General features: G+C 32.7%; 1 protein-coding gene across 1 annotated transcript in view; it reads right to left on the bottom strand.

Moving 5' to 3' along the window:
• Positions 1–22,038, bottom strand: part of LOC116145668 — a 32,461-nt gene extending 10,423 nt beyond the window's left edge. Inside the window, exons 1-24 of the mRNA XM_031431118.1 lie at positions 21,646–22,038; positions 20,908–21,001; positions 19,760–19,803; positions 18,900–18,968; positions 18,067–18,128; positions 17,729–17,930; positions 16,451–16,516; positions 16,271–16,350; positions 15,515–15,664; positions 11,970–12,033; positions 10,936–11,037; positions 10,528–10,725; positions 10,330–10,457; positions 9,620–9,770; positions 8,671–8,763; positions 8,402–8,503; positions 7,223–7,281; positions 6,984–7,086; positions 5,958–6,140; positions 5,761–5,877; positions 4,807–5,087; positions 1,918–3,479; positions 559–1,781; positions 36–164 (exon numbers count right to left, since the gene is read on the bottom strand). Coding sequence (XP_031286978.1) covers positions 36–164; positions 559–1,781; positions 1,918–3,479; positions 4,807–5,087; positions 5,761–5,877; positions 5,958–6,140; positions 6,984–7,086; positions 7,223–7,281; positions 8,402–8,503; positions 8,671–8,763; positions 9,620–9,770; positions 10,330–10,457; positions 10,528–10,725; positions 10,936–11,037; positions 11,970–12,033; positions 15,515–15,664; positions 16,271–16,350; positions 16,451–16,516; positions 17,729–17,930; positions 18,067–18,128; positions 18,900–18,968; positions 19,760–19,803; positions 20,908–21,001; positions 21,646–21,933 — 5,550 coding nt within the window. The 5' untranslated portion in view covers positions 21,934–22,038. The remainder of the gene's footprint in view (positions 1–35; positions 165–558; positions 1,782–1,917; positions 3,480–4,806; positions 5,088–5,760; positions 5,878–5,957; positions 6,141–6,983; positions 7,087–7,222; positions 7,282–8,401; positions 8,504–8,670; positions 8,764–9,619; positions 9,771–10,329; positions 10,458–10,527; positions 10,726–10,935; positions 11,038–11,969; positions 12,034–15,514; positions 15,665–16,270; positions 16,351–16,450; positions 16,517–17,728; positions 17,931–18,066; positions 18,129–18,899; positions 18,969–19,759; positions 19,804–20,907; positions 21,002–21,645) is intronic.
• Between the last annotated feature and the right edge of the window lie 481 nt (positions 22,039–22,519).

Genomic DNA, 22,519 nt, shown 5'->3' with positions numbered 1-22,519 from the left:
AATAGGAATATATGCAAAACTTGGTGGCTCAATACCTTCCGTATGTTACTGTAGTTCACTTGAAGTTCAGTTGCTACAGAGCTCTCCATGCTGCTTTCAGTCACACAAGAATGTAATAGGAAGTTCCTTATAGTGATTTCCAACAGATGTCCACTACAGCTCCACTTCACAAAAGAAAATAACATAAAATTAACAAAGAAAAAAAGTTTCAAGCAATTAAAATATACGACACAGTTGCATAATGTAGACTGAAGAAACTTTTGTGAAGATTTGAATTATGGTGAGGACCATCAATCCCAACAGCTTAACCTGATGGGAAGGTAGCATTTAAACTACAACAGGCTTCCTAATATAAGGATCAAACACAAATACAGTTTGATTTACAAATACATATACAGATACCAAAGGAACTAATAGCCCAAGTATTTCACGCTGAAAATCACTTTTAAGCTATAACATTCATAAAAGGGACTTTGATATTAAAGAAAATATGACAATACAACTTATGAAAAATAAATGAATAGAACTTGTAGCCTAAGTAGTAAAATCCAAGCATACCCTTCCATCAGATATTAGAAGAGAAACCTTCCTTAACCGGATTTCAAGATCCATACTAGGAAATGCAAGTTGTGAAGACCCTGCTTTAGGAGTGTCAAAAACCACATCATGCCAAAAGTAGAGTACTTGATATGAAAGCAACAGATCCAATCTATCACACTGCACATAGACATTAACATGCACAAGATCCAGTTGGTCTCTACAAAACTCAGTTTCCACGTTAACTTGTAATATCTGGAAAAAAGGCCAAGAATTAACACTCTTTTCCTCGCATGTTCCCACCACGCCACTTGTCTTCTCCAGCAAAATCTTTAATTTGGCATTTCCACCATATATAAGTAGTTCACTACATCTACTATGTGTTGTAATAGCAACATATTTACTGTGCTTCCCAACAGCCATGTTAAGTGAATCCTTTTGGGGACATTCATCTTGAATTTCAGCTACATCATCTTCTTGAAATGCTGCTTCATTGAGCCTAATAGGAAAATGTACTGTAATGCCTATATTTTCTGACTTTACAATGAAGACGGCTGCATCCTTTATGTTCTTGGAGACATGATAAGTTGACATACATGAACTTGGAAAAGCACTTTGAGAAACAGTTATCACCAAATTTTCAATTTGACCCTCTGTATCTATACCTGAATTCTTTGTTGATACATCCGTATTTGCAGTTTTTGACATTTTTTGAGAGAGGGAATCATAAAAGTCAATTACCTCAGTCCAGTCAGAAAAATGTAGCCAAATATCAAGAGAAGGGAGAGAGACATGAAGTCTGTTTTCACCATACTCAGATTTTGAGAGACAGATACCAAGAGCTGATGGGGCGCTGCAGTCACTGTTGCATCTTGCTAACAGGGCAGAACTAACTGATGAATATAGGGCTAAAGAAAAACAATTCAAGTCCAAGCTTATGGGTGTCTCATTCATCAGTGACACAGAGCATATAAATTGCATATCCACCTTTGCAAATGGTTTAAGTAAAACTGAGTCTTTTCTCAAGTGAAGTAATTTTATTGACAATGAATCAACACAACATTTGACCTCTGTGAAGATCATGTCTGAGGTAACAGGTGAAACCACATCCTTTTCCATTAGACACTTCTTTAGCTGAAGAAAATGTAGAACATCAGATGTAAACATCTTCGATTCAACATCAACGGAGGAAAACTTATCTATGACATCTAGCAGAGCCTCAAATCCATCAAATGTGTAGCAATCTGTCAATATGAGGAAAAAGAGAAAAAGAAAGAAAGCAGAAACAGTGATAGTTATTATTTTGATTTTTCAAAGAGCAAAACGAATATAAAAAAAATTCATAAACAAAAGTGAAATTAGAACACATAATTGTCCTACCATTAGCAATAATTTGACAATGATAAAGTCTTGACATGACACAGATTGGAGCTGAAGAACTTCCACAAGTGGATTCGCTTTCCCAGGGTATTCTCACCCAAGCATCAGCACTAAGTGGTCCAATTAAGATATTATTTCCATATCCAGTATCTTGATCAACCATCAAGCAGCCATATCCATCATCCTTGAACGGCAGAAAAGATAGGAATAAATCCCGTCCAAATATATTTAAACAGTGATTATGTTTTGCAAGTTTATGTGCAGGAACCATGTACTCGGGAGAAATGTCCATCAATATATTATTTAAAGAACAATTATGGATGAAACTACAATACAGCTGTTGAATTTCAACCTTCAGGAACTGGTGGTCGTCATTTTCCACTGGCACAATCAAATCAGAGTCCAGGATTTCAAACTTGTATAACATATCATTTGATTGTTCAGCAACAGTTTGCTCACTTAAATTCCAGTCAGGCAATGAAAAGTAACCAATCAATATTGCCAAATATTCAGGTGGCAAAACACAGCAAACATGCTGAACAGCAAGGCTGACTTCAACCTGAGTACTCAATGATCCAATATTGCCTTTCCTCACTCGTAAATTCAAAATAGGAGATAGATTTGGTGATGATGGGCCCCACAGACACTTATGGAAATTTTTAGTACACCAGGAAGAAGTAAGAACTAATCCCACATTGGAAGACAATAAATCCACACAATTTTCATAAATCAAAATTGCAGATTTAGAAGATGGTACAGTAACAGTTCCAACAGTACATGAAGAATCATGGAAATGAACTCTGATTTCACAAAGGTTGATATCAATAAGAAACTGATTTGTGTCATCAAAACTGCCTGAACCAGGGAATGTAATCATATCAGATGAGGATTTCCACGATGAGGCATTAAGCATTTCAGACCCCTTTTTTAAATTGCATCTCAGACTTTTGAATGTTCTGTCCCTTAAATTGAATATTTTCCTCCAGTCAGGAATGCGATAAAGAAGAGAATTCTCAAGGCTACCAAGATAACCAGAATTGCAGATGGTAATGAATGGATAATTATCCAATGAAATGTTTGCATGATCAGAGGATCCGGTTTCAAAGAAATTTGAGAAACCAAACTTTTGAAATCCAAAATGAGGCACTGTTTTTGTACTTTTACCATCCACGGTAGGAATAGAGGAATTCTCACTAGTACCAGAAGCACTATAAGAAGATATCTTATCAAAAAATCCCATTAATAAACCGAATATATATGGGTAGCAGTGGAGATCAGCGTCATTCAAGCATACTGTACACTTGTTGTAAGTGTTATTTACACACTTGCCAGCTTCATAATGTAAAGAAAAGCACACTTCAGAGGACGAGCTTTTGTTAACATTATTATCACTTTGATCACTAAGGTCAGAAGTCCCGTTTTGCTGATTTGAAGAACTGGAAGCAAACGCATCCTCACATGAAGCCAACATATGACTGTCATCTTTACCTCTCAAAGGATAAGAGATTATCTTCAAGGCTTTCATACTGATCCAGCAGTTTTCAAGTTCTTTCAGAGAATAGCTGTAATTTGTTTTCAACAGTTCAGATTAAAACACAGGAAATAATAAAAAGAATCTAAACAAAATTTGAAAAAAAAAGAAAAACATTTGGGGTTTTAGATATAAATACTCTACTGAGAGACATAAATTAAGATATTAAATATCCTAATTAGCATAAAGTAGTGGCAACAGGAAAAGACGTATGCAAAGTCAAACCATTGTGAGTAACACACCTCTAACCAACATCAAGAAGATAAAGATAAAAAGACACAAGCATCAAATTCTAAAACTCAAGTAATGTTGTATGATACTGAGGGGGCGTTTGGTTGGAGGTTATATAAGATTACTGAAGTTATATCATCTTATATTACTTGATTACCACGTTTGGTTGTCAAATAATATAAGATACTGGTAATCTTCCAATACCAATAACAGTTACTTTTAGTAATATTGGAGATAATCTGATTATCTCTATTAGGTATTATAAGATTTCCAAAGTAATCTTATTTTTGTTACAATTTTATCTCTTATTAATAAAAATTTTAGCCAATAATGCCCTTGTTTTAAAATCAATTTACATTAATCCACCATTACAATTTTACCCTTGTTTAATTAAGTTTTTAGACAATAATACCCTTATATTTAAAACAAATTGCAGACCACCGCCGCCACCCAGCCACCATTATCGACTGCCGCCGGAAAGTCACCGGAGTTGCTAAAACTGACCAAGAGTCGCTAGGAGGCTCCGATATGGCTGTTTCTGGCCATATTGATGGCCGAAAACAGCCATATTGGAGTAGATCTAGCTGGAAATGGCCAGAACAGATCTGGCCTTTTCCAGCCAGATCTACTCTAATATGGCCGTTTTCAGCCATCAATATGGCCAGAAACAGCCATATCAGAGCTTCTCGAAGCCTCCCAGCGACTCTCAGCCATTTTTAGCGACTCCGACGACTTTTCGGTGGTGGTTGGCAGTGGCTTGGGGTGGTGGGGTTATTTTGTTATAAATTAAAGTTTTATATAAGCTGGGGCGTTTTAGCTAAATCTGAAATGTTGGGGGTTAAAAGAAATTATTCAAAAATTAATAATAAAAATAATATCATATTTATATTTAAAAAGAAAGCAATTTAGTAATTTAAATAACATACCCGCCAATTTATTCTAACTAATCAAACATATTTTCCTAAAGATTCCTAATAATCTTTAAGGTGATCTAACTTTCCAATAATCCAACATTCCCAGTAATCCAACATTCTCTGAACCAAACGCACCCTGAGACCAACAGCTAGAAGGTACACAAAGAAAATAAAAATAAAAAATAAGCACAAAATTAAGATGTAATCACAAACCAGAAATCTAATTTTTGTAGAGCAAGCATGAGAAGAGAGCTGTTTTCTCCATCATTTGCAAGGTCAACATATAAACTGACCGACTCCAAACTTGCAGATATAGAGAATCCAAAAACAGAAGTCTCAATTTGATCCAATGTGATATTTGGTGAACTGGAATGCTTTAGCCTCGCAGGCCCAGTCCTTGATTGCAGAATATCTAGATGAAGAATCAATGACACAATTGATTCGTATATAGATGGAGATAAGTGTCCACGAAGCAGTGATACAACAATATTTACCTGAACAAAAAGAATAAATAAGAAAGACCACCAAGGAAAACACCAACCTCATTTAGATATTATCATAAATAAATTTATTTTAAAAAACCTTAAGAAGTTTCTGAGCTGCATGATATTTTTAACTGACTAGTCTTCATTAAAAAATGGAAATTGCTATATCGTTTATTATTGACAACTATTCTTATGACATCTCATCTATTATCAACTCACTTCAAATGGTATCCTGTCAATCATCAAAACTTGTTCCTCATTAAAGAGCGGGAAACTGAATATCGAGAAAAGCTTCATTTGGAACTTGACCTCAATTGAGTATCCCTACTATATTCCTCATTTGATATTGTGAATCTTCTACACAGGATCCAAAACTGAGAAATATTAATTTGCAACACTAGAAAAAGATGTAAAAGTACAGATATAAATAAGGAAAAGGACAATTTCCAACAACTCCAGGATTTCTTTGATATTAATTAGGAAATGTCAAGTATCTCATTTACAGATTATTTATCGTGCTCAAGAAATAAAGATCAAATAATAGAATAATGACATTTTTTACTAAGAACAAGGCAACAAAAGTAAATTAGATAGCAATAATCACAATATCTCATACTTGAAGTCTTAAACTATCTATCTGACATTGAAATTATAGTGTACCATAAAAATTTAACTTTACTACCTCCAACTGATTTAATATTGATTCATCAGGAATAATGCTACAAGCCAAGGCAATTGAAGCACAAAACTTCTCTAAGATAGGGACTTTCTGAGGATAATGAGGCAGTCCTAGCTTTATCTGCGTGATTTCAACGTATAGAATTAGAAATTATATTGTGAAGAGGCAACCTAAAATAAAACCAAAAATTGGATACGGACCTCAAAATCATTTAGTTTGACCTCAAAGTGATTATATAGATCCTGAAGTCGGAAACCCATTGTAAAATCCTCGGAACAAGCATTCAATAAGAGTTTCAGGCTAGAGGATTGTTCTTCAATATTTAATGTAAGAGAATCTAGATCAGATTTTGATTTTATAAGAAGAGATCCCAATTGCAAAACCTGCATGTTATAGTAGGTCAACATCAAAGAGACATTGGTAGACAACCACAATGAAACTAAAAAATATCATGCCAGATTGTTATTAGACAGAATTACAAATACCACAAGCAACCAATATAGGGAACCAAAAATTAAAATTTAAAAAAAAAATAAAAAAATAAAAAAAAAACAATACAAGATTAAAAAGGAAGCTAGATTATATGGTGTTTCTGCTGCCATGTAGTAAATCACCAGAATCCAGATTAGTTGGACAACAGTAGAATACTTCGTGTCTGACAGCTGTAAAACATATAAACACTGCGTAATTCAAGGACAGCGAAGACAGAAGTGTGATTATTATTTCCATTTCTGTATAAGAAAAGGCCCTATGTTTCTCTTGGTCAGCTTCTTTTACTGAAAGGAATTCATATGAGAAACATGTCCTAAATCCGTCATATAGTCGCTGACAACTATTATCCTGTTATCAACCATACTATTAACCAAGTTTATTTCAAGTTTTTCAAGAGAGGAAAGATAACTATATTCACTTAACTGTATATGAAGTTCATTTTTATTTTATTAACAAGAAAAATTTACAATGTCCAGAGAATTTTTACATTTAACTGAGCAAGCTGAAGACGTGATTTCAAAAGTTTTCAACATCATAGGGAAGTAAATAAACATGTATATATGTAGCATTGACAACACCAGACATTAAGACTAAAAATTTCACTCCAAGAGCAATGGAACGAAAAGTATCAGTAATGAGTAGCTTGATCCCAAATGAGAAACCAAGAACAATAATGATAATAGAATACAGAAGCAAATTTAAGTCAAGTACACTGAAACATGTAAAGAAGTTACCAGATTACTTTCTTCTGCAATCACATTTCTCCAAGGAAGATTTATGGTGACACCAGTGATATTAACATCCCACATCACATTCTTGTGGCTTGATAAAATGTATCTGCATCACATAAAGATGTACATTAAACTCAAACATAAGCAATATATAGCAACTGAAACAGATTATAAACAACATGACAGAAAAAGCAGTCTTATTGATAAAAAGGAATATTGCATGCAATCTGACAAAAACTCACCCAGCCTTTGATGACAATCGAGCCTTGACATCTTTGATCCCATTCAATGATGAGAGGACCTGCACTAGTATAAATATTGACTGTTACTACTATAAAGTGCTAAACGCAGTTACCAGCCTTTGGAAAAGAAAATAATGGACAATGAACCTCAAACTAATGCACATCTTTAAGTTTCTGTAACAAATACAGCTATGGACACTGCAAGTGATTGTGCTTCAAACTAATGCACCAAATAAACTAAATGAATAATGCCATACAACCCAACTAGTACCCCAATTCCACATCCCAAGTGATGTGTCTTTCTATGTAGCTCTTAAGTGTAAATGATGAGTTAATATGGTAAATGATATAGCAATACCACATAGGATGACTCATCACTAGGTGTGGAAAATTTGGGTTACCAATTAATGTATTTAGCATCATTTTAATTAAACAAGACCTCATAAAGGCAGCTTTGCACAATTTACCCACACAAGGATAGATATATGCATGCCCAACTACAGGACATTGATGTGGTAGTCACTTCATTTGTTTAGATTTAAGAACTTATTTTCTATATTTCCTCATCTATTCTACCAAACATCATTCATATTCACAAGAAGATATCCTGTTGTGTCAAAATGACTCGAGAGAGATAGAGATTCTATGTGAAAAGTAATTGCTTCCCACATGGACCCAGTTTGATTGTTTGTAGCGAAATTCATCCAAATTTACTCTTAAAAAAATCTCTAATACCACCTAGAATGAGTTAAATATGTGAACTCTAAGCCTAAATTTACTGAAAAAAATTTCTCCTGATAGATAATTTCAAGAAATGACTAAATGTTCTCCAACAAACCCTAATTCTCCAAAGAAACAAATATTTACCTTAGTGATTCAAGCAAAAGTGTAACTATTGAATCTTCCAAAAACTTTTACATCATTTTCAACTTTTAGTATTATTTTAAGGTAAAAAAAGTCAAGCATTCATATGCACCACACAACCATACAAGAAGATAAAGTAATACATATGCAAAAAGGATGGCAAATAAAAATGTTAAAAAGGGCACACCATATAAGGACCAACCTAGTTGACAGTATTTTAGAATCATCAACAACAAATTCAGTCAAGTTTATACCACAGCAAAAGAAGCAAAATATGATACAGATAAAGCTCAATCAGTGTATACAACAGCTTACCCTTTCATGCAGAGATTTGAAAGACTTCAATACAGAAAAAAATTCCACGAAGTTCAGTAAAAATTCTGTATCACATGTCGCTTCAAGTGGTTGAAGCCTGACCTGAACATGCAAATTATAGTACAGTAACTATAATGAAATAATTTCTAAATATGCAAAAGAATACCTAAAAATTGACAGAGTTTATCATTTTTAAAATCATAGGGAATTTCAAAGCAATATGTACTAACTTATTCCTAAAAAGAGAAAAAGGCAATCACTAGAAGTACCTTCACGGATAATTCAACATCTTCCTTTGAAGACAAATCCACTTGTACACTTAAAGAAGATTGTTCACTTTGAAGTGCCTTTTCCTTGCATGACTGAGAAAGACAATATATTTTTAGCCTATAAACCTGATCACAAAAGTTAAAGACGACAAGAGAACTGAAATTTTCAACAACCCATATTCAGTTATTTCATTAAATGATACTCTAAGATCAATTTAGTTCCGACTTCATGTTTATCACTGCATTCTAATATTTTGTAATTCCAGGAAGGTAGAAAGGCTTCATTTTTATGGAATTGCAGTAAATTTGGAATTTTTCAGGTGATCTAGTTGGAAAAAAATAAGAATTTTTAAAAATGCACACGAGGAAGATTTAGAACTTGAATGCTAAGGTTAACTTCCTTGTAATCATATGTGCTAAGGTTTAAAGAAAGGGTTTATTTCATTTCCCCCGCTATGAGATTGTTTCGTATGAACTCATCTATCTTGTTCAAAAAGTATAAAAAACCTCTAAAATATATAAAAATAAAAATAAAAACCTTTAAAATATCAAACAACTGTAACACAAAATTATCAAAAACACCCTGATGATAGGGTGTTTAATAGTTTCTAAACAAAGTGATGAGTTTTATACAAAGCGATCTCATGGGGGGAAAATTAAATAAACCCTTATCTATATTCAAGAAAATGGAGATTCAGTTGTTAGATGCTTTTTCTGTTTTAAGTCAACTTTTACTGAGACCTTTGTTATCTTGATGGTCGACTGGTTTTCACCTTTTTTCTTGGTTGATTTCCAATTTTTATAAAAGTTTGTTTCTTAATAAAAGATCCCATGATCATTTCCTCAATAAAAAGCACCAACATGCAAAACTAAAAGAAGCAAGAACTTTTAAAATTCGCCAACACTTTTCACTAAATATGCTTAAATAATTACAATTTAAAATACAAACCTCCCCCATCAGTAGAATGACTTTCTTGTTAAGTGGATAAACCATCTTCGCTGACTTGACGACAGCAGTAACATTTGCCAACTCTTCCCAAATATTGCAATCAATAACTGCACCTTCAAGGACAAGCTTGGCAATTTTTTGACCAGAATCCCTGAAACGTAAGCACAAACCATAATTTTACCATTCATGTACTTCCACCATCTGTCAAATACAGCAAGTAGGAAGAAAAAAAATGTTACTGAACTTTAAAAATTTGAGTAACATACGACAAAGCTTAAGACAGAATTCCATATCCTCTGAAAGCTTCATTTTTGTGCTACAACATAAATTACCATCTACTGAAGACATCACACAGATTCAACACACTAATTTTTTCTTATAAATAATGATGGAACACATGAAATAATTCTTACGAAAATATTAAAATGATACAAAGATAATGAACAAGAAGTCCAACCAAAATATCAAAAACTACGAGATATAAACATAAAAAAGAGAGCTCCAGTGCAAACCAAGACAGCTCCCAATTAAAAAAAAAAAAAAAAAAAAGTATCCTCAAATTCCTTACAGATACACCAAATTCATTTTGAAAAGACACTAGCATCTACTCAGAAAAAGAAATTGACTTCTCTAAACCATTTTATTATCTGTGCAATTAATTGATGGTCCATTTTCCCTCCAGAAAGAGTTTGAATACAACCCAACTATACCTGCTCCAAAGTGACACAGAAATTCGAGCTATGCTGAACCTTATGGCACATGTGTGGAACTTATCATTTCCATCCTCGTCAACACTGGGTAAAACCATAGGATGGAACTTTGTCGCCTCATATATGTCCTGCACAAAATGACAGTCATTAGTTTTTCTAAAACAGAAATTTTAACTTTTAACAACACAGGACAGCTACCTTTACAACTTCATCAGAGACGACTCCAGAGAATTGACTATAATCATCTGTCCCTCCAGCACCAAGCATACCACGGGACAGCCAATTCAACCATCCACGGGACCTGCTGGATGAATGCTCATCATTTCGTGATTTTTCAATTGAGGAAGTGCCACCATCCATTCCCATACTGGAATTTGAAGAGTTCATTAAGGCTTCCTGTGGAGACAACAAATACACAAATTAACACAATAAATGGTACTTACACCAATGATGCAATGGAGTTGCAAAAATGCTATCTGCCATCCTAAAAAAAAATGGTTAAATATGATACTTGACCTAAAATAATCATAAATCTCAACTGTGAATACAGAATCCAATCGTAGTATACAAATGTGAATACTAGCCTGTCATCAGAAGCATTCATACCTGAAGTTCACATTCAGCAGCTGATCTATAACTTAAGATGTCATCTATATCACAATCTTTCTCCATTTGCTCCAATTCCATAATAACAGATTCCTCAATTGGCTGATAATCACAAGATACAAAACATAAACAGGTAAACATTTAATCAACTCTAACAACATCCCAAATAAACCAACAGAAAAAACAACAAACTAGAAAACTGAATTAATTACGGATGATAAAAACAATTAACAAAATAAGGTAGCAATTAAAAAGACTAAGAAATTTTCTAATTAGCTTTGACTTTCAAACTAGGCTGAGTAGATTCTTTTATGTTACAGTGTTACAGGAAAATTTTGAACTTAAGACATACTGCAACCACACCCCACCCACTTTTCGGAACCAACGGTTTCAGAGCACATATAGAGCTGATATTAAATAAGAAATATTTAGACTTTACACTGCATGTTCATGTCACACAATTCGTTTCCTACTCTACATAATGAAATCTTCACTTTCCAAAGGAGTTACCACAATGTGCAAATGTTTCTTATCCGTTACTTTAAGATGCTATTGCTGTGGCTTACTGATCTTGTAAATTGCATATTCCTCTCACTCAACCAACTTCTAGCACGCAATTCTTCCTATCTAATCTACCATCACAACTTTCCACATATAATAAACAGAAATAACATCTCTTCTTTTATATAAGAAATGGGGATGTCTACTGCTAAGAAGAGAGTGCAGAAACAATTAAACTTCAAATGTCAAGATCACTTACAGACAGATGGCATTATTTGACATGTAAAAAACACCAGCTATTAAGTATATATGATTTTCATTTATTAAAAACATTCTTTTTTAAAAAATTATTAAAAAAAAAAAAAAAATCTACAGTATGGAACCTTAAAATTGCAGTGAAGGAGTGTGCAGCAAAAAATTTGAACAGCATTAAATTATTCTTTCAGAATCTTAAATAGTCAACAGATTGGTGAGCCCACTCGTGTAAACACTAAGAAAAAAAAAAAAAAAAGGAAAATTAAAAATAAAGTTACCTGCTCTTGTTGAAGACAATCAAGTTTAGTCTTGTATAAGTTGACATATTTCCGACGATAATTCCTGGAACCAGGGAAAAAAAAAGGTTCACAACCTAAAACAGTGATTAGGGAACATGTAATATTACCAGAGATTCCTACAAAAGGAAACATGTAAGCAACAAAATTAAATTAAATGTGTGATGCTACAACTATTGCTTAAATCTGTCCGCTGTTAAGGTAACATGAAAAAGCTATCAAACATGAAGTTCAATAACATTTTGATACTATTTTTTAACAAGAACCCAACTGACAAGCAGTTTACCAGAATGCAGAACATAAAAGATACTGAATCAGCCTATTACAAGAATCATCCTATCTTTTTTAAAAAAATATATATATATTTCAAAGCTTTTAACTTGCTCTGGAAACAGATAGAGTTTCAATGAATTTCAGCCAAGAATAATAAAGCTCACCCAAGATTTGCATGTGTGAGAGCATTCTTTGATGTTTTACATCAATTCTTTTGCCCCATTGGCTAGAATCATTACCTCCAATAGGTAAGACACATTAAATTATCGGTCGGTTGGGTGTAGGTTTCGGTGGGTGAGTGGGGGTGTTAGTATGTGTGTTTGTAACCAGATCTGTAAACCTGGAATGACTTTTACTACAGAGGAAGCAAGCATTGATGAGAGGTTAATGATAAAGAGCTCCAACATTTTTGCCTCAGGATAAAAACTTTAAAAGAAGTTCAAATTAAATTATACAACTAAAAGAAAGAAAGTGTTTGTGTAATGCAATCCTCAAACATTGTCATTATTAGATAACTAAAATTAAACTTCAGTGGATTTTTTTTTTAATAAGAAAAATAATTTTTGTCTTTAAGGAATAAGCAATATCAAACAAAGAACTCATCGTTCATGCGGCATGATGCCTATGTATAAAGTAATCTAATTAATGGGAAATTAAACTTACAGTCGCTGTCCAAGGTATCTCCATGAAGTTTTCTTCAATTTCTTACGGACATCTGATAAGATAGATTGCTGAGCATATTGCCACCACAACTTTTGCCAACCATCTGGTTTTCTTGATAACGGACTACACCTGGGACGATAACGTCCATACCTACATCATCCAATACAAAGTTAAGATTCAATTGAAACTAGTAAAGGGAGGAAAAAGTCAATCATTAAAGTACAAAAGACCCTGACCTACGACTGTTGATGCTTTATAAGATTTGTATCTCAAAATAAAAAGCTATTTTCTTATGGAAAAATAGGAGGCTAGACACCGCATAAACATATCAACAACACTCTATCATGAAGTTATAGAAATGATAAATATGCAAAACTAATTCCAATTCTTTTACTAAGATATAGGAAGCAAATTTTATTAACAAAAGATATGAAGCTATATAGGTGAACCAGCAGTCCACTACTAATAAGCAAAGTTTCACAATTCAATCAAAACCAAAAAGGAAAAAGACAAACATAAACAAAAACCAGTTCACAATTGTAAGAATTTAAAAGAAAGAATCATCACAAAATTGTTTAGAAACTGAAGCCCATAAAGATACTAAAATTGAACTTTATCCCACACAAAATCAACCCCCTCAAACAGGCATCTTCAAAATTACAACCATAACAAAAATAAAACTATGAAAGCAGACCAAATAAAAGCATTAACTAACAACAGAGAAAATATTAATCATGGCATAATAAAATAACTCACTTTTCCCTTAATCGGCTTGTGCATAAGTAATCTAATAGAATAAATATTTGCTGCAATTGAACTTCATCCAATGACAAGACCTATAAAAATAAAAATATAGAATAGAAAATTGTAAGATTAATTGATTAGTTATTTAGTAAGCAAATGGAAGATAATAAGCAATTCAAAATCTGAGCTAACCAATCTAGTTATCTCAGCATTGACAGAATACTGTGGTTCATTATCGAGCTTTCCTGATCTGTTCACCTACATGAAACAACAAAATTAAGCAAAACAAATAAAAACACAACTCAAGTTTATCCTACAATCCACAACTTACTAAAAAACCAATTACTGTAAGAGACAAAAGAGCAGAACTAGAGAGTAAAAAGGCAATACTGTACATGAAACATAAAACCTCAACATTTATGTCATAAAAAATTAATTAATATGAGGTATACCCCTTTTTGATCATACACGAGAGGTAAAGCTTAAGTAATAAAGAATTTCATCTACTCCTTGTTACCACGTTCAAAAGTTCAAATCTCAGCTTATAGCAGCAACCAAGGGACTCTTACCCTACCAATAATGAAGAGAGAAAGTGACACTTCAAAAAGGAACATCCATTATTCATACCAAAATTGTTACTTGAACTTAATTTGCTAGTTGCATCTTTGTTGTTTTCAAATGCTAAGCAGTCTGAGCTCCCAGGCTACTAAAAGATGTCTACACCCTCCTACATTCCCAAGTAATCTGAGAATGGATTTCATTTTAATTTGCCAAGGATTGTTTGTGGTCATAATTTTTTGTCTTCTTTGCGGTTCGATTTTCCAAATGGCTCATTTCATTTTTTATTCTAAGACCGCCAATGTTGCAAAGTTTTTAAAGCTATTCTTTAGAGTAAATAATTAGATCTCATGATTGTCTGTTACCACAGGTTTTGATAAATATGTTGGATTTCTTAGTTACTTCTGGAAGACACTCTAAGAATGTTTTGGTACCATCTTGAGATTTCTTCAACCTTTTAAGCATAGACTATTGCCCATACTGAGGTTGTTAACAGTAGATTCAAAGATTTACTCTGATTTGTGATGCAGACAAGCCTAGAATAAAAACTACATTTATAGAGCCAAATAGTGTGAAGGAATATTATAGAAATACGAAAATAGTGGGAGATGAGGGTAGTTTCAGCCTTGCTAATCAAAAACAGGAAAAAGTATATTTTTGCTATTATAACAAATAAGAAGGTCCTTTTTCACTCTACCAAAAAATTTTAATCACATTATGCTCTTACATAAATTGTAGATTAAAGAATTTAAATTTGACACCAACCTCCCTGTTATAAAGAATTTCAAAATGGACTAAACAGCTAATAATAGCATAAATATATGATCAAGAACTATCTGAAAAAAAAAAAAAAGAACATATGCAAAATTAGGAAGCTGAAGCACAACATTATTTATGTGGAAGCATGCATACCGTAAGTGATATTAAGACATCCAATGGTTTCAATATATGGTTGAATTTATTGCTTTCATCACCTTCAGCTGTTACAATGCTCCAGCATTTGGAATCTCCAGTGTTGTCCGACTCCAACATTTTTGCCTCAGGATAAAAACTTTAAAAGAAGTTCAAATTAAATTATACAACTAAAAGAAAGAAAGTGTTTGTGTAATGCAATCCTCAAACATTGTCATTATTAGATAACTAAAATTAAACTTCAGTGGATTTTTTTTTTTTATAAGAAAAATAATTTTTGTCTTTAAGGAATAAGCAATATCAAACAAAGAACTCATCGTTCATGCGGCATGATGCCTATGTATAAAGTAATCTAATTAATGGGAAATTAAACTTACAGTCGCTGTCCAAGGTATCTCCATGAAGTTTTCTTCAATTTCTTACGGACATCTGATAAGATAGATTGCTGAGCATATTGCCACCACAACTTTTGCCAACCATCTGGTTTTCTTGATAACGGACTACACCTGGGACGATAACGTCCATACCTACATCATCCAATACAAAGTTAAGATTCAATTGAAACTAGTAAAGGGAGGAAAAAGTCAATCATTAAAGTACAAAAGACCCTGACCTACGACTGTTGATGCTTTATAAGATTTGTATCTCAAAATAAAAAGCTATTTTCTTATGGAAAAATAGGAGGCTAGACACCGCATAAACATATCAACAACACTCTATCATGAAGTTATAGAAATGATAAATATGCAAAACTAATTCCAATTCTTTTACTAAGATATAGGAAGCAAATTTTATTAACAAAAGATATGAAGCTATATAGGTGAACCAGCAGTCCACTACTAATAAGCAAAGTTTCACAATTCAATCAAAACCAAAAAGGAAAAAGACAAACATAAACAAAAACCAGTTCACAATTGTAAGAATTTAAAAGAAAGAATCATCACAAAATTGTTTAGAAACTGAAGCCCATAAAGATACTAAAATTGAACTTTATCCCACACAAAATCAACCCCCTCAAACAGGCATCTTCAAAATTACAACCATAACAAAAATAAAACTATGAAAGCAGACCAAATAAAAGCATTAACTAACAACAGAGAAAATATTAATCATGGCATAATAAAATAACTCACTTTTCCCTTAATCGGCTTGTGCATAAGTAATCTAATAGAATAAATATTTGCTGCAATTGAACTTCATCCAATGACAAGACCTATAAAAATAAAAATATAGAATAGAAAATTGTAAGATTAATTGATTAGTTATTTAGTAAGCAAATGGAAGATAATAAGCAATTCAAAATCTGAGCTAACCAATCTAGTTATCTCAGCATTGACAGAATACTGTGGTTCATTATCGAGCTTTCCTGATCTGTTCACCTACATGAAACAACAAAATTAAGCAAAACAAATAAAAACACAACTCAAGTTTATCCTACAATCCACAACTTACTAAAAAACCAATTACTGTAAGAGACAAAAGAGCAGAACTAGAGAGTAAAAAGGCAATACTGTACATGAAACATAAAACCTCAACATTTATGTCATAAAAAATTAATTAATATGAGGTATACCCCTTTTTGATCATACACGAGAGGTAAAGCTTAAGTAATAAAGAATTTCATCTACTCCTTGTTACCACGTTCAAAAGTTCAAATCTCAGCTTATAGCAGCAACCAAGGGACTCTTACCCTACCAATAATGAAGAGAGAAAGTGACACTTCAAAAAGGAACATCCATTATTCATACCAAAATTGTTACTTGAACTTAATTTGCTAGTTGCATCTTTGTTGTTTTCAAATGCTAAGCAGTCTGAGCTCCCAGGCTACTAAAAGATGTCTACACCCTCCTACATTCCCAAGTAATCTGAGAATGGATTTCATTTTAATTTGCCAAGGATTGTTTGTGGTCATAATTTTTTGTCTTCTTTGCGGTTCGATTTTCCAAATGGCTCATTTCATTTTTTATTCTAAGACCGCCAATGTTGCAAAGTTTTTAAAGCTATTCTTTAGAGTAAATAATTAGATCTCATGATTGTCTGTTACCACAGGTTTTGATAAATATGTTGGATTTCTTAGTTACTTCTGGAAGACACTCTAAGAATGTTTTGGTACCATCTTGAGATTTCTTCAACCTTTTAAGCATAGACTATTGCCCATACTGAGGTTGTTAACAGTAGATTCAAAGATTTACTCTGATTTGTGATGCAGACAAGCCTAGAATAAAAACTACATTTATAGAGCCAAATAGTGTGAAGGAATATTATAGAAATACGAAAATAGTGGGAGATGAGGGTAGTTTCAGCCTTGCTAATCAAAAACAGGAAAAAGTATATTTTTGCTATTATAACAAATAAGAAGGTCCTTTTTCACTCTACCAAAAAATTTTAATCACATTATGCTCTTACATAAATTGTAGATTAAAGAATTTAAATTTGACACCAACCTCCCTGTTATAAAGAATTTCAAAATGCACTAAACAGCTAATAATAGCATAAATATATGATCAAGAACTATCTGAAAAAAAAAAAAAAGAACATATGCAAAATTAGGAAGCTGAAGCACAACATTATTTATGTGGAAGCATGCATACCGTAAGTGATATTAAGACATCCAATGGTTTCAATATATGGTTGAATTTATTGCTTTCATCACCTTCAGCTGTTACAATGCTCCAGCATTTGGAATCTCCAGTGTTGTCCGAACTCATCAAATTAGCATCTGATTGGAATGTACTACAATAAATCTCCAAACTTTTAACCTCAATACTTTTGTTTACATGCCCCGCTCTAGCCCTGCCACAAAAAAATGTGCACTTTAGAATATAATATCTAGTCCAAAACCATAACAATAAAAATAAGAAAAGAAAAGGACAAAAAATTAATATATATATATATATATAGGGTACAGGGAAAGAACAGAAAAGTTTACCCAACCATATTTTGCTTCATAATCGTCAAGCTGGAAAACTTCAAGCCGAACATCATCTGTGCCTGCATAATGCATCCTAATTCAAGCTCTTTTTAATAAATAAATTGTTACTCAAGATAATTAATGAAACATGATACTCGAGAAACAAAACTTATTGACCAATTAATATAATTTTTAAGGTTCAGGGAAAGCATGTTTTAACTGGACATTCAGCTTTATGGTACTCAAAGAACCAAAAGAAAAACAATGGAGGCCTGGAGAACCTAAAATCTTCTCTACATCCTAAAAACTCCATTGCCAAAGCTTCCACATAGTTCTCTATTCACCTTAACTAGAATGGTCTGGTTTTAATATAATTTTTGTGGATTGTTTAATCTGCAGTGGCAGACCTGTCCTACCTTAAAATTTCTTAAATTTTATGTATAAATATATCAATTTCATCCCTTAAACTTCATTTTTTTACCTTTGACCCCCGTTATTCATTAAAACTTAACAATGCAATATTTAAATATACCTTTTATTTGGTCCCTTCATTAGTTAAATATTACACTTAGGCCCCCAAAATGTAATTTCCTGGTTCCTCCACAGTTAATCTAGACAGATACACAGAGTTTTGTGAGGTTTTTTTGTATAGTTTTTAACACCCCTATAAGTGGAGATCTTCTCACTCGAGTATTTTTTATCTACTCTTGTACCATATAAGAAAGGTTCCAATACCAACCACATTTCGATTTCAAGCTTTAGCAAAATTCAATCTCATAAATCAATAATACAACAGAAGAAATCAAAAGCATAGAGAAATGAGCAAAAGACATAGCATATAGGTAACATACCGAGTCAAGTTGCATATTACTGTACAAAATGTGGAAGTTTCTAATAGAAACTTGGATGCTATCAAGAACCTAGAAGTAAAAGAGAGAAGTTACAGAAGAAAAGAATCATAAAATTCAAATACAACACATCAAAAATCAATTAACATAAGAAAATAGGTCTTTCCTTTTGATAATACACCAAATAATTTCACTAAAATAAAATTAATATACAAAGGGGTGAACCAAAGTCCATGAATAGAAAAAAATTAAATAAATAAACATGATTTCAACAACTTCACAACAAAAGCTCCCTCAAAATGACAAAAAAAAAAAAAAATTCCGGAAATTAAGACACAACCATCCAATCCCTCTAAATAAAGTAAAAAGAAATCAAACTTCAATTTGCTCTATAACCTTAACAAGTTAACATAACAAATTTCCATTAAGAGTTATGTTACCTTAGCAGTGATGTATGAAATAAATGATTGCCCAGTCTGATTATCTGCAGAGAGTAGAACAAAGTATCAGCAACAAGTGCTCCAAAGTGAATACAAGCAAACACNTACAACACATCAAAAATCAATTAACATAAGAAAATAGGTCTTTCCTTTTGATAATACACCAAATAATTTCACTAAAATAAAATTAATATACAAAGGGGTGAACCAAAGTCCATGAATAGAAAAAAATTAAATAAATAAACATGATTTCAACAACTTCACGACAAAAGCTCCCTCAAAATGACAAAAAAAAAAAAAAATTCCGGAAATTAAGACACAACCATCCAATCCCTCTAAATAAAGTAAAAAGAAATCAAACTTCAATTTGCTCTATAACCTTAACAAGTTAACATAACAAATTTCCATTAAGAGTTATGTTACCTTAGCAGTGATGTATGAAATAAATGATTGCCCAGTCTGATTATCTGCAGAGAGTAGAACAAAGTATCAGCAACAAGTGCTCCAAAGTGAATACAAGCAAACACAATAAGATCACCACATGCTAGCCCAAAATAAATAAATAAGTATATACAAAACATGAAGAAGAATGACCCATAAAAATCTTATGACTATTAAAGAAATCAGCAAACACAAGCAAGACTTTATTTAAATCAATAGTGCTAGAAATACAAACAAATCTTACAAAAAATTTTATACAAACTGATGTGGCAGAAAATAAATAGAATAGTGAATACAAAAAGTCAAACTCATCATATTCACTCTTTTATTCATTTTCTAACACATCAGTTTGTATAGAAATCTTTGTAAGATTTGTTTGTACGTGTAGTATTACTCTATTTAAATAATCTTGATTGCAAACCTTATAATGGTCTATCAGAGTAGCACCCGTTAGCTAGTATATTTCTCAAAACTTTCATGGTTCCTATAAGGCAACAGATTCCTAATAAAATACCTCAGAATTTCCAAGTGACCATAGCCAGGTCCTACTATTAGTAATTCAAGACCGTGATTCTCTCTCCCTCTCTCTCTCCCCTTTGCACCCTCACTTTCCAAGTCTTCCTCTGTCACCCACAAGTATCTATATTCTAAACTTTAGAACTTTCAAAATGCATAAACATGTATTAGAATAATAGCTTCCCAGTGATAGACAAGAACATTTAACCAAAAAACTCTTAGATTTCTGAACAGAATGCATGTAACAAAACCAAAAGATAAATGATGTTTCAGGATACAATTTGAAGAAGGAAAAAATTAGAATTTCTACACATGTAGGCTAACCAAGCAAAATCATCACCAAGACCAAGTTTGGGAAGACCTATTTCTCGAGTTAAGTTTAGTGGAGTATGCATGAATATTAAAGAACATTTTCATTCCATAATTGTGAAAAGAAAGGATCATCATATCATAGTAAGTTCCAGAAAATACAAACAGATAATGGATGAGGCAAGGTTGAGAAGATTATAAGTGTAACTATAATTGTATAACCAATGCATTCAGTTGCATTCTAAACAATATTCTGTGAAATCAAAGACATAACTGAAATTTGAATACGGAAGTCAAAAGCTCACCACATACGCGCCTAGACAACTTTGCCAGCTCTGCAGCAGCAAGTTTAGCCTTTTTTCCAGCAAATTCTCTTCTTTCAACTTCCTCCAAACTCCACTGCCACAAATTTCAAAACAGTACAAATCCATTCAACTAGAGACATCAATATCATGTCTTTCATAAACATACAAGAACATGCTATATCCTAGTAACATTACCAATGACAACAGATTTCAATATCTCAAAACGTTACCTTTGTAAAATTAACTAGAGCTCACTTTTAATAAACATAAAGCGCATAATTGATAATATTACCAACTTCGCATCACATTTAACTATTCTAGTTCATAAATACGCATGCTAATAATACTCTCTTTTTGGCAAAACAAAAAGTGTAACATAGTACTAAAGGTAACCATTTTTTGCACTGTATAACATTTAAGCATTCCATTTGGCAGTGAATAAGTAACTAATATGAATAATACTATACTATACCATATCATTTTATACAAATAGAAATGAACCTTTTTCATCACAACTGATCCAGTAACATTACCAGACCAATACTCCACTATTTCCAATGTGGGTTCCAAACATTACCTTATGCATTGAACTTACAACTAAACAACAACCTAACTACAAATAATACCATAAATTAACAATTTCAGTAACAAATAACGCGGAACGTGACAAAATAAAAATGACCCTTATCATTACAACTGATCAAAATAACATTTCCCCAAGTGGGTTTCAAAAGTTACCTCTTGGTCATCCCGTTGAGATGCAGAAACAAAAACATCTTCCAGAGTGATAATAAGGGGATCCCAGCCGAGCTTTTTCCACGGAATTTTGATGCTCAACCTCCCAACACGGCCTTGTTTAAGAGCAAAAGGCAACTGGAGATAATCGAAGGCTTCAAGAATCAAGTCCACGTTTTCCAACAAAACTTCTTCGTTCCAAAGAGTGATTTTCAGCTGCTCTTTCTGAATATCTTTCACGTATCGGCCTAAATACCCCAGCAACAGCTGACGCACCAGCCCTTCGAACATTATTGTCAGTTGAAAAGCCTCAAGTTGTTGGATTGAATGAGGCTGTATTGAAGAGAAACGCAAGAGTTTGAACAGAATCCAGGGCTTAAGTTTCAAGGACTTCCCCTGTTGAGTTGTTCGGGTTTGGAATAATTAAACAGAGATGGGCAATATAGAGTGGTTTATAAAAGGGTTTTTTCTAAACGTAGCAAAGTAAATGGGGTTACTTAAAACTCACCTTTAAAGTTTCTTCTCTGTTCGATCAGACCACCCCTTAAGATTTGAATTAATAATTGAACACCCCTAGGTTTTGTAAATGATCACAGAAGACCTGATAGTTAGCTGTTAATAACTCTGTTTAGGTTTTTGCATGCGCTGTTAAAGAGCATAAACCTACCAAAATACATTAATGTGCTTTATTGATCGTTACAATTTTTAATTTAAATGATTTTAGTTTTCACTAAAAGCACACTTTAAAAGATCATTCATATTTTATAACTCCTATATAAAGAAATTGAAACTAGTGTTTTAAAACCCAACTCGACTCACCGATTGAATCAGTTTAACTATAATTTTTTGAAGCGTATTTGCTAAATTTATAACCCTT

Source organism: Pistacia vera, unplaced genomic scaffold, assembly GCF_008641045.1.
Source record: "Pistacia vera cultivar Batoury unplaced genomic scaffold, PisVer_v2 Contig464, whole genome shotgun sequence".
NCBI classification, from domain to species: Eukaryota; Viridiplantae; Streptophyta; class Magnoliopsida; order Sapindales; family Anacardiaceae; genus Pistacia; species Pistacia vera.
This window is presented reverse-complemented; position numbering and strand designations above follow the sequence as displayed.